The 12,158-nt window shown below is 41.5% G+C and overlaps 1 protein-coding gene across 12 annotated transcripts in view; it reads left to right on the top strand.

Moving 5' to 3' along the window:
• The window catches only part of CACNA1D (calcium voltage-gated channel subunit alpha1 D), a 351,834-nt gene that overhangs the window by 163,358 nt on the left and 176,318 nt on the right, over positions 1–12,158 (top strand). For 10 of the 12 annotated variants that reach the window (XM_072599051.1, XM_072599049.1, XM_072599046.1 and 7 more), the window contains 3 exons: positions 306–458; positions 1,238–1,434; positions 11,528–11,631. In XM_072599051.1, the coding sequence (XP_072455152.1) occupies positions 306–458; positions 1,238–1,434; positions 11,528–11,631 (454 nt within the window). Of the gene's footprint in view, positions 1–305; positions 459–1,237; positions 1,435–10,855; positions 10,960–11,527; positions 11,632–12,158 lie in introns of all 12 variants that reach the window. The other 2 variants (XM_072599048.1, XM_072599044.1) reach the window with 1 other exon arrangement.

Genomic DNA, 12,158 nt, shown 5'->3' with positions numbered 1-12,158 from the left:
CTTTAGATATTTAAATCTCCATCTTTACAGATATTTGTATTTAATGAAATAGGTCATATCTTTATATATATGGAAATTGAGACCTGTAAATTAGCTTAAATATATGTGTGTATTTGCATGTGTGTGTATTATGTATTTTGTCATGTATTAAGTTCTTTATATTGTCCTCATCAGTGGATAAAGAGCCTGTTTTCTTAGTTTTTTACGATTATGAGATTAGGATTAAGGGCAGTACACCCTCTGGAAAACATTCTTGGAGTCTCTTTCAAGCCCATAAGCAGTATGTTTTTCTCTCTCTTTTCCAGGTTTACAAGTTGTCCTGAATTCCATTATAAAAGCCATGGTTCCCCTCCTCCATATTGCCCTTTTGGTATTATTTGTAATCATAATCTATGCTATTATAGGATTGGAACTTTTTATTGGGAAAATGCACAAATCTTGTTTTTTCACTGATACAGGTAAGTAATGAAAATGACAACTATCCTATTAAAAATACTCCAGCACTCTCATCCAGTTGAGAAAACCTTGGTTGTTTTGGAGGGTAAGAGTAAGATGGAACCAAAGCAGCCAGCCAGTTGGACATACATCTTGTGAGCTCAGCATTAGAATATGTAGCTTAGTGTATTGCTCTTCTATAACTTTTTGAGCTGATAGTGACCCTTTTTTGCGATCCCCTTTTGTGAGTGTGCCTCACAACACTTTCAGATTCAGATTCAGCCACTACCTGCAGCTTCTGAGGTCAGGAGGGTGAAGGCTGTTCATGTACTTTCTCCTAAGCCATTTCACCCCAGATATCTGTCTCCCTGATCCTGCCATCAATTCCTTTGGATTAAGGCATTGAATAACTCTTTTAAACTGCAGGTGTATTATCTGTAAAGAATAACATTGCATGATTATAAGCAGCTTAGATTAGTTGATCAGATTAACTACTGTTGAACAGGGCCTGGGGAGGACTAAGACTCAGAACAGGTAAGTTTTGATGATGGGAAAACATTTGGACTATGGGAGCTCGGTCTGGGAGATACTTGGGTGGTTATTATGGAGTGATATAAGGTACTGAATGACTGTGAAGGGGAGGTGACAATAACTCCCTCCCCCTGCCTCTCTAAGACATGCCTCCATTGGGATGTTCATCCAGAACCTGCTAAGGGGATTCAGGAATTGCCTTTGCTTTCTGCTGCTGCATTGCACTGCTCTTGCCCTATGTCTAGGTGACACCCTTTGGGTTTGTTTGCAGATATCTTAGCTGAAGACGACCCAGCACCTTGTGCGTTCTCAGGGAATGGGCGCCAATGTACCGCCAATGGCACGGAATGTAGAAGTGGATGGGTTGGACCAAATGGAGGCATTACCAACTTTGATAATTTTGCCTTTGCAATGCTTACTGTTTTCCAGTGTATTACTATGGAAGGCTGGACAGATGTGTTGTACTGGGTAAGTAGCTGGGTGATATATTGCTTGACCTTGCTTGGATGATTCCTAGTTTGTTAGCATGTCGCATAAAGTACATTGGAGAGATTGATGGAAAGGGGGTCTTGGGAGAAGTGCGGGTCGGAAGAGGAATAAATGCTGTTCATTGCTCATGCCATGAGATTCTTGGTTTTAGGTAATGAAGCTATGTCTACTATTTGGAGTTAAAGTTTTAGGTCTGCAGGCCTCCCACTGCTCCTGCTAAATTTCCTGTACTGAAGTGTTTGCAGGGTAATGCCCGCTTCAGTGCTCTTCTTTAACAAACAAGTGTGCCAATTGGCTCTTCTCTTCCCTGCATATGCCATCAGTTGGGGCACATGGTTGGGACTTGTGGCCTTTTCCTTGCCTCCTCTCCTGATGCTGCAGAGGGTTGCCCAGGTTGATCTGCTGCAGTTGTCCACAGCTTGTAGTGGGGAGAGACACTCTTTATCCTTCCTTTCTTTAGAGTAGTTCTCCAGACTCTTAAGTGGGGCACAGTTAAGGCAGGAGAAAAAGTAGAGCCTCCTTCCTTTCTCCTTTTCCATTAGTTTCTTTTTGTACTCCAGATTTTTTATCTCATTATGTTTCCCTTTTGCATTTTGAGATTGCTGTGACTTAGCTCAGCATAGTTTCAGGTCCTCCTTCTCTCAGGGGCTACGAAACCTTTGTCAAAGAAGTGTGGCCTCTGAGTTTGCTCCAAGGCCTGTTAAACTACATAAGCTGTGAGATTTGGATGGCTTTGAAGACCTTCTCACTCTTGTTCGTGGTTGGACCAACTAGGTTTGGCCAGCTTTACATGCCAGTTTTATTATTGTCACCACTACTTCTACTACCACCTGCAGCATTAATAACAGTAAAGCTAACACAGTGGCATTTCAACTTTTCCATAACCAATTTTCCATGAAATTGGAGGGGAGATATAAAAGTCCTATGATTTTTATTTTATTTTATTCCTTGATACAGAACAGCCTAAACCACAGACCCATTCTGAGTCTGCATCTTAGTCCAAGTGGAACTAACCAGGGTCCTGATCCTCAGTTACCTTTGTGAATGGTTATTGCATATATCATAGGCCTTCAAATAAAGGAGCAGCATCTTCCAGCAAGGCACAGAGCCCCAGGCATTGTGACAGCTGAGATAGCATGGCACAACTTTTCTAAAGAGTCTCGTTTCACTAAGCCAGTAAAAAGGCCTTTTTAAGATGAGAGCAAAGAAACTTGGATAAATATCCCCTTTGACTCACCTGAAGGCCAATAAAGAGGGTAATGTATGTGTTTAGAAGGTGAACCCAAAAGTGATTATTCTCTCTAAAGTTTAGGTCTAATTTGATAAATGTGGTTTAAGCATCATTCAGCATGTTTCTGTCTGTCTTTCTAAATTGTCTTGGAAGCGTGCCTGAGATTGTGTGTGTGTCTTGTGTGTCAGTTTGTTTTCTGTCATTTACATTTCCAAAGAAACCCCTTATGACGTAGATAATTGTGTCTAGGGAGGAATCTAAAGTATTTTTTGTTGGTTGAATTTAGAATGTGACTGCTCAAGATGCCTGTATGTTGGGTGAAGAATGAAGCCAAACCAGCGGAGGAAGGTTTCCTCAGGGCAGGGCCTGCTTTCTAATCAGCAACCTTCAGAGGTCTCAGTTACATTCTCTTCCTAAGGTTTCTAAGTTACAAGGAAGAAGCTAAATGTTCTCTTGCTAGACTCACTCCAGACAAGCACTCAAACCAGGACACTGCCTAGAGAATACCTTAGGAAAAACAACACTTTTTTTCATTTTATTTAAAGACAAAATCAATGGTTTTTCTTGGCTGAATTTTCTAGTAGAATGTGAGCTCCTCAAGGACAGGGACTGTCTTACCTTTGTGTCCATGACCGCAGCACCCAGCACGGGCTCAACAAATGCTTGTTGACTGCTTAGTCAGCTCCATTTGTCATCAAGGTGAATCATGATCGCTGACGCAGTACTGTTCAACCAGTAGGGTGAATTTTGATCTTTATATTTCGTTTTTTCTCCTTAATTCTTTCTTTCACTGTGAGCTTTCTGCTGCCCAACACTCAGTGAAAACATAATCAGTTGTATAATTAGAGAAGATAAAAGGAAATTCCATGGGCCTTCAGCAGTAGAAGGAATTTCTAGATACTCTTCTGAAAACCTTAAAGTGTTGCCTAAATTGATGGTAATTACTGTTATTATTGTTAATATGACAATTCTTTGGTGAATAATTTCACAATAATGATAGTATCACTCGCTATTTTAAATGGCATTTTTATTGTGGAAGAGCAGTTCTTATTGTAGAAATCATAGCATGTTTTCCCTGGATCCCGTGGGGAAGGACAGATTCTGTGGAGTGTAAAGGTGATTTGCCCCTCCCTACTTCAGGACATGTTGTGGATTCTGGTTCCCTGACCTATGCTTTTGCTTTGGTGGGGTCTCCTACTTGTGAGAGAAGTGAGTGAGGATACTGGGACAGATGCACATGGAACTCCCTGAATGTTGTGTAGTTGCATTCACCTTTTAGTGTTGCAAGTGAAGGAACAAACGCTGGCAGATATTAGGAAGCACCAGATAGTCATTTTTATGACTCATTTACTGCACTTCCCTAAACTCATACTACAATTATGGAGGAGTGATGGTGATAAAATCTGTCTAACTTTAAGAGATTTTAGTGTTTTTAGGGACCAGAAAGATCATCTAGTCCAAAAGTATTAATGTTGTGGGCCATGCTCACACAACTGCTAAGTGTGGCCCAAACCTGATTAAAATGTCGTTGAGAAATATTTAAGAAAATAAATAAAAATACAATAAAACATAGATACTGTTATGTAGTTTTCTAAGTCAGAATGTGGCCTCCAGGGATCCTTATGTACACTTTAGTGGTCCCAATTTCTATTTGGGTTTAACACCACTGATTTAGTCTGTGCACCCCATTTTATAGATGAGGTGATTAAGTCCTGGAGCTTAAGTTCTCTTCTTCCAGGGGACTTGTTTTACATCGTGACTTCTTCTGTGAGAGTGTAGTTTTATAGCAAACTGAGGTTTTAGAAATGCCTGATTTAACAGAAAGTTCCAGACTCTCTTTGGATCCATGGGATAAATGTGTCCGTTCCTTCTGAAATGGTGAGCTGGAAGTCTGATTTTGTTAACAGTGTTTATCTTCCTAAAATTAATATCCATTACTTTTTTTTGCTCCCAGGGATAGAGATTTTCTTTGAAGGATGCACAGGGATAGATGGAAATCAGCCTCCCCTCAGTACAAACCCACTAGGCACCCAAAGTGTGTCAGCCATTATTGACTCACTAGGCCTCAGTTTTCTGCACTCTGGGATGTACTGTAGGTCCAACTAGTCAAAAGAATTTGATGACATGGAAGACATTTCTGCAACTCCAGGGCAGCCCAGAGGCATCCAAGGCAGAGAGGGTTTTATATTCTCTTAGGAACCAAATTGAAAAGTATGATCACAACTAGTTTTATTTTTGTATGTTTGTTTTTTCACTGAGTTTAGTCCCATAACTGGCTCATTACTTCTACATGTCTAATTACATCAGTGGTATGAATTGGTTGTTATTTATAAGTAAAGTTTTCTGAATACTTCCTGAAAGAGGAAGATAATATATTTAAATGCTTAAACAGATCTTTCAACCATTTTTAATGAAGGGAATAATCACTGAGTAGAATAATTTCATATATGTCCCTGAAGTGTTTTACCAATCTCATATGTGCCTTAATTCCAAGGATATGTGAAAAGTCATGTATAGGTTTTGAAAATGAAATATATATGGGTTCACTTTAAGGAAATTCACTGTCCTCTAATTTAGACTTTTCAAGCAATTTTTTTTGGGGGGGAGATGTGGATTGGAAGGAGGAAAGTGATCAAGGAGAGGCAAAGATGGGACAGCTGGGCTATTCACAGTACAAAAGAATTTTCCAGTGTAAAAAAAAAGTCACTAATGTGTTTCTTTAAGTAGGGAGTTCCTGGGGCACTCAAAAGTATAATTTTATTTACAAAAGGTGTTTTAGACTTGGAGGCAAGATGGCAAAATGGAAAGACCTCAATAAACTAGGAGTAAAGAGATCTTGATCTTACTTCCAGCTTGCCCCTTTACGAGCTGGGTGACCCATAGGGAAGTCTGCTGAATGGCTCTGAGTCTCTTATTTTCATGGCCTCTTTGATCCCTTCCAACTTTTGCCTTCTCTCATTTAGACATTTAGGAACTCATGTACATGTGAACATAGAATATGGATAAGGCCAGCACAAAGCTCTTCTTCTAGGTATCATTTCCATTTGATGGGGAGATTGCTGTAGAGTCTAAAAGTCTCTTCAGAGCCAAAAGTGACACAGGCTCTATAGAGAACTTAACTGTGTTCCCTCTTTGATATTTGCAGACCATGGGTTGTTGGTTAATTAGGATTAAGATTTTTTTCCCCATTGAAAATAATAATGACTCATGGCTCATGGAATCCTTCAGAAAGCCCCCACATACAAACAGCTCAGGCACAAGGTTGACCTCTCCATTTTATCAGCTAGTTGTTCTTTTTTTCTGCAATTCTCATACTCATAACACATAAGTACTTCTGGGATGCCAAATTCCAACATAGTTTTAAATCAGTAAGAAGCCCCTCCAGTTGACCTTTGGTATGAGTCATCATTGTGTAGCTCAGAAGCTATCCAGAGTGCTGAAACCAGAGTCAGGAGACACTTGATAATCTGATCTTTCCTCTCAGACTTACTGGCTGGGAAAACATGAGTAAGTCATATACCTCTCTGGGCCTGATTCCTCATCTGTAAAATGGAGATAATAAAAATCCTAAAATTCTTGTGTCAGAAATGGCACCAGCGACCATCTAATACAACCCATATCTGAGAAACTGTTTCCTTTACAGTGTTCTAAGAAGGACCTCATCTAGCCTGTGCTTGAAGATAGTGGGTATGGGAACCCACTGTCTCCTGAAGCAGCCCACTTGACTTTTGAATAGCTCTAAATTGTTAGCAAAGTTCTTCCTTACATTAAGCTCAAATTTGCTTCTTTCCACTTTCTGCCCATTACCTTGGTTCTACCTTTTTAAGTCAAGCCAAGCTAGTCCCATCCTTCCAGGGGACAGCACTGCAAATGCTTGAAGGTAGATCCCTTGTTGTTCCTTTCCACTCTCCCACCCTAAGACTTCTTTTCTCTGGGCTACACATCCCTGTTCTAAATAGGGTATGAATTCAAGGTCTTCCACAGACCTGTAGAGGTTGGCCTTCTTTAAGTGTTTCCCAGTTTGTGAAAGTCAAAAACTTATTTTGAAAGCTGTACCACTCATAACTGAATACAATTCTTCAGATGTCTGACATATTACACAGTATGCTTGGACAAATACTGAGTGTCTCCCATTTATGGGCCCTCTGCTAAGTGCTGAGCCTTTGCAGGCCAAGATGAAATGGTCTCTGCATTCAAGGACCTTTCACTCTCCTGGTGGGAAGGACAACATGTGCCCTGATCATGAGTAATGATCCCTTGCTCTGGGTTCACATGACCAGTGCTCTTAGAGACTGCTCAAAAATCATTCTTTTGGGCTCATTTTGCCCCCTCCCTAGTGTGCCTGGAAACCTTAGAATATTTGGTGTCTAAGTCTTTTCTCCACAGATATGGACAAAAGGCCCCCATCTGCCAAACACTTATGCTAACAACTATTAGATATGAATGGGATTTTTTTTTTACTCCACAGAAGAAAAAGCAGAAAAATCTTAAGTGCTCATGGAATTGCTATGAAAACCAAATGAGACACTGTGTACCAAGTGCTTTGCAAACTGTAGTGTGCACTGTAAATGGCAGCTGGCATCAAATAGTATTACTGTTCCAGGTGCTGCCATGTGACCCTTTGGAGAGAGAAAGATTGTTCTCAGCTAGAGGGCACATAGATCTTTGGGCTTTGCAGAGATTCATTGTCAGAGACTGTCTCCATTTGTAATTGGTAGCAATAGATAAATTCATGGTTATCCACTCTTTGAGTAACAAGTTATTTCGTAAATGTTAAATTCTTAGAAGAGCCCAGGTTCTAGATGCTTACAGGGAAAAGGCATATGAGTCCTCTGTGTCGTGGTCTTAACATTAGTTCTTTTCAAAATTCAATTTTGTTTTCAGATCCACATTTTCATTCACATTCCCAGCTCCTCCCCCTCTCACTGATTGAGAAAGGAAGCAAAACAAAGTCTCCATTACAAACATGTATAGTTAAACAAACAACTCCCTGCATCTGCCACATCCTTAAATTAAAATGTCTTGATCTACCCTCAGAGTCCATTGCCTTTCCTTCTGGAGATGGGTAGCACTTCAATTAGATTTTAAATGTGCAGAGTGTCACAGGTCATCTAGCACAACCCCTCATTTTACTAATGAGAAGACAGGAAACTTCTGGGATTTCTCCTAGGTCCCAGGTGTTGCAGGTTGCTGAGCCAGAATTTTTATCCAGGTCTTCTTACTCAAGACCTAGAACTCTTTCCATCGTACCATGTTGCCTCCTGCAGTTCCCCCAGAAACTGTGTGGTTATAGAATAGCTCTGGGGATGGGTACAAGTAGAAGCCATAGTGCACTTTGCCCATAAATCTTTTGAAAGAGAATTCTTATTCAGCCTTGCTAGTAAAGTGGGAACCTAAAATTAGAGGCACCTTCCAGCCAAGAAAACTTGAGATAAAAAGGAAGAAAGCTCAAGTGTGGGAAGCTGTGGGAAATCACAAGAACTCCAAGCATTGGGATCTAAGATTAGGGCTTAGTCGTCCAGGTGTGGGCATCTCTTCCTCCCTCTGAGCCTTTGGTCTTTGCATCGGGTTACAGATCTGTCTCTCTCTGCACCAGATAAGGCAGCAGTGTCTATATGGAAGGCCTGCCCTCTACCTTTCTGCTCAGATTAGTTTATTGAGCTTAATTAGATAAACAATTGTGGCTCAGCACTGGCTTCTTCATTACCTTAAGTACCAGTGTGTGATATTGCAGACTGATAGGAGTTGCATTAAACAAGTCACTTTTCATGTGTCCAAACAGGTGTTTCCCAGGGGATTTAATGTCCTTTCCCTAGACATCAACAACAGATGTTGAGTTGTTTTGGCTTGTTGTTATTTTCCTCATTTGACTGACGTGGAAAAATTCATTAGCATTGTAGAGCTAAAACCTGAAGGAAAGAGCTTAATAGGAGACTTTGGGAAAGTATTCAGGTTTGATCAGGTTTGAGAAGCACAAGCAAGGCAGCCTTTATACGGCACAGAGGAGGAGATGAAGCTGTTTGCAGGAGGAGGATTCAGATATTTAGACAAACCTTTCCTAATATACGGCTAAAATTTGCTTTCTCTCTTCTGATTACATTTTCTGTATTAGGCAAGGAGCTGTTCTTGCTTGACATTGATCAGCAACTTCAGGAATTTTCCACTTGGTTTTGGGCTTCAAAGTACCCATTGTCCATTGGCCTGTGTCCTGGGCTGCAGGGTAACTCTACGAACCACTCTAATGATTCAGAGTGAGTTGGCCTAAAGGAGCTGCTCCTTTTGGTGCCAAAGGTATCAATGTTGCACCGCAAAGGGGACAGTAGCACTCTGCTCTGCCCCCTGGCATTGATGATTTCACTTACTTGGCCTGGCCATATAGTGAGAGCTTAATGAATACTTGTCTACTGACTTTGCAGACTGTCTATGATCAGGATCATGCATTAGAGTGAGATGTGCCCTTAGAGGTCGTCTGGTCCAGTGTCTTCCCTTTAGAGATGAGGAAACCAAGGCCCCCAAAGTGAAGTGACTTGCTCATTGTCACACTGCTTAATTAGTTGAGCTAGGATTTGAGCCTAGACTCCTCCAGACATATCCAGCACTTTCCAGTTCTCTGAGTGTGGCTCAGACCCACTAGCTTCTACTGCTCTAAATTCAAGAATTGGTGAAGATTCAAGGGTTCCTTTCTCCTCCAGAATCCCTCCTTGTAGGCATAGTTCAGATATTCATTTCAGAATTACAGAGGGCTTAGAAGGTGCAGGGAGAAGAGCTGCGGGAGAGAATTCTTTGGGAGAAGAAGGCAAAAATATTTCTATAGCATCCTCAAAATCTTTTTGTGATGCTTGGAATCTGTCACTTGGTTTTCTCTCAAGCTTGGCCAAATCAGGTCCCAAAACGGCCCCAGGAAGCTCCCTGACAAGTATAACTTGACCTTTAAGGGATGTTGCATTTTTGTTACAGTGTTAAGTTTTGGTTCAATCCAAATGTTTTCAGTAACCCAGCATGAGGATAGGGAGAGCTGCACAGACTCTCTGAGCTGCCAAGGACCTCCTTGGCCATCTGATTCGGCACTGATGTTTGGGGAAAAGAACACCCACTCATCACTCTGGCCACCCAATGATCATCTAGGCTTTTGACTCTAAGACCTCGAGGCAGAGAACCTATTACTTTCTCAAGTAACCCATTCACTTGGGGTTTACTCTCATTGTTAAGATTTTTTTAGCTTCTCTCCATTAATTGTTCCTTGGGCTGTTCTCTGAGACTAAACAGAGCAAGACCTGTTTCTCTTCCACATGGCCAAACTTCAGAGACTCAAATATGCCCTACCTAAAACAAACGTATCCTTGAGGGATCCTTCTTCAGAATCTGGGAGCTCCAGAAGTGGGCCGTTACAGCCTTCAATTACTAAGCATTTCAGGCTAAGTGCCATTCTCAAGGAAGACCTGAGCTCAAATCCAGCCTCAGATACTGACTAGCTGAGTGAGCTAGGCAAGTCACTTTACTTCTGTGTGCCTCAGTTTCTCGAATTGTAAAATAAGGGTAATAGCAGCACCTATCTCACAGGATTGCTGTGAGGGTCAAATGAGATCATGTTTGTGAAAAGCCCTCAGCACAGTGTCTGGCATGTAGTAGATGCTGTAGAACTGCTTGTTCCATTCTGTCTCCTTCCCTTCAGACGGAGGATTATATTTGCACATGCTAGGGAAAAACAAAGATAGGAAGGAGGAAAAAACCCTGATGAGATGTTGGCAGTCAGGTCTTTGTATCCAACAATTACATTGTCATGAATGCAGCTCCCGACAAAGCAGTTTAGGAATTAGCTTTTTCCTTGGTCCAGTTAGAGGACCTTTTCTGAAATTCACCCGTCAGTTCAGATCCCCTTTAGAAAGTTAAAAACCCCTGTTCTCCTGTCCTTCCATGTGTCCAAAGTCTGATTTTCTTGGGAAGATGAATGTTGCCCTCAGCATTTCTGTGTGTGTGCTGGGTGTTGTAGTGAATGTGCGTTTGCTGCTACTGCTGCTGCCTCTCATTCAAATCTTGGGAAATGTGTAGAAGAATGTGTAGAATTCTGTCTCTAATATAAAACTTGAGCTTTTTAAAAAACTGATTCTGAATTTTCCTTACTAAATTCTGTAATAACCCACTTCTCTAAGCCCATCTTATTTCTTGCAGATGAATGATGCTATGGGATTTGAGTTACCCTGGGTCTATTTTGTCAGTCTCGTCATCTTTGGGTCATTTTTCGTACTAAATCTTGTACTTGGTGTATTGAGCGGGTAAGCGACACCTCTTTCATCATGAAAGCAGAGCCCCAAGGACAGTTGCCAAGACCACACAGGCATTGCTAAGTGGGGGCCATTTCTGACAAGGTACCACATTCAACAAATTAGACAGTATGTGAATATAGAGTAAACGTATATCTCCCTTCTCTCGTTCTATGCAGACATAAATCATTGTTGAGTTTTTTTCAAAGGAAAACTGCCTTTCTCTGACATTTAGGAAGGCAAAGTCATAAAAAAGATAATTGACTAAATTGTATTGACAATGTGGTTCATAATTGAAGTTTTATCCATTGCCTTCCCTTTCTAGCTTTTTAAAATGGGCAGTTTTGTCACCATTGTGTCCCTTTGACCGAAAGGGTCTGAAAGGACAGAACAAGGCCAACTTCTTGGTTCCCTGTAGTCTCATTTTCAGGAGTAGAAGTGGCTCCATTGGGAAATACTCAGAGAGGCCCAGGCCAGCCTTGGCTGGTGGAGGAAATGCCTGAGGGGTGTGGCAGCTGCAGCTGGGGCTCTGCTCTTTAGTGACTGGATAACTTGTAACCAATTTCCTTACGTTTTACAGGTAAATGATGCAATAGGATGGGAATGGCCATGGGTGTATTTTGTTAGTCTGATCATCCTTGGCTCATTTTTCGTCCTTAACCTGGTTCTTGGTGTGCTTAGTGGGTAAGCAGCCCGATTATTGTTGCATATGTCCCTGAGCAGCGTGTGAGTGGCCTTTTGGAGGCTCCCAGCTGCTCAGCGGAGGCTTCTTTGCATGCACTTTGAATTCTTTCATCACTTCTTCTAGTGTGGTGCTTTGGGATTGAGATGTGGTCCCTCTGCCTGTATCTGTCTGTGTGACCTTATGTGGTAACAGCATTTGCCAAACATTATTGATTATGTGAGGCAGTAATCACCTCACCTTGAAAACTCACCAGTGTAGCCAGTCACAGCCTGGAACGATGGACTACAAGTGAGTAAGCTGGTTTTCCCCTCAACTGGGAAAAGGGATATTGTCCCCTTTGAGAAGTCAGGTGGGTAAGAGAAACCAGGTTCTTTAAAATGAACCTATCATGGATCACAGATTCACCAGCATGCTTCTGTTTTTATTGTAAAGGGGTAATATGTTTGGGTTAGAGTGGAGCTACCATAAACACCTCAATCATGCTGAGCATGATTCCCTGTCCCTCCCCTCCACTTCCCTCTTCCCC

Source organism: Notamacropus eugenii, chromosome 3, assembly GCF_028372415.1.
Source record: "Notamacropus eugenii isolate mMacEug1 chromosome 3, mMacEug1.pri_v2, whole genome shotgun sequence".
In the NCBI taxonomy this organism is placed as follows: Eukaryota; Metazoa; Chordata; class Mammalia; order Diprotodontia; family Macropodidae; genus Notamacropus; species Notamacropus eugenii.
The sequence above is the reverse complement of the archived record's forward strand: the minus strand, read 5'-3'. Positions and strand labels throughout refer to the sequence as shown.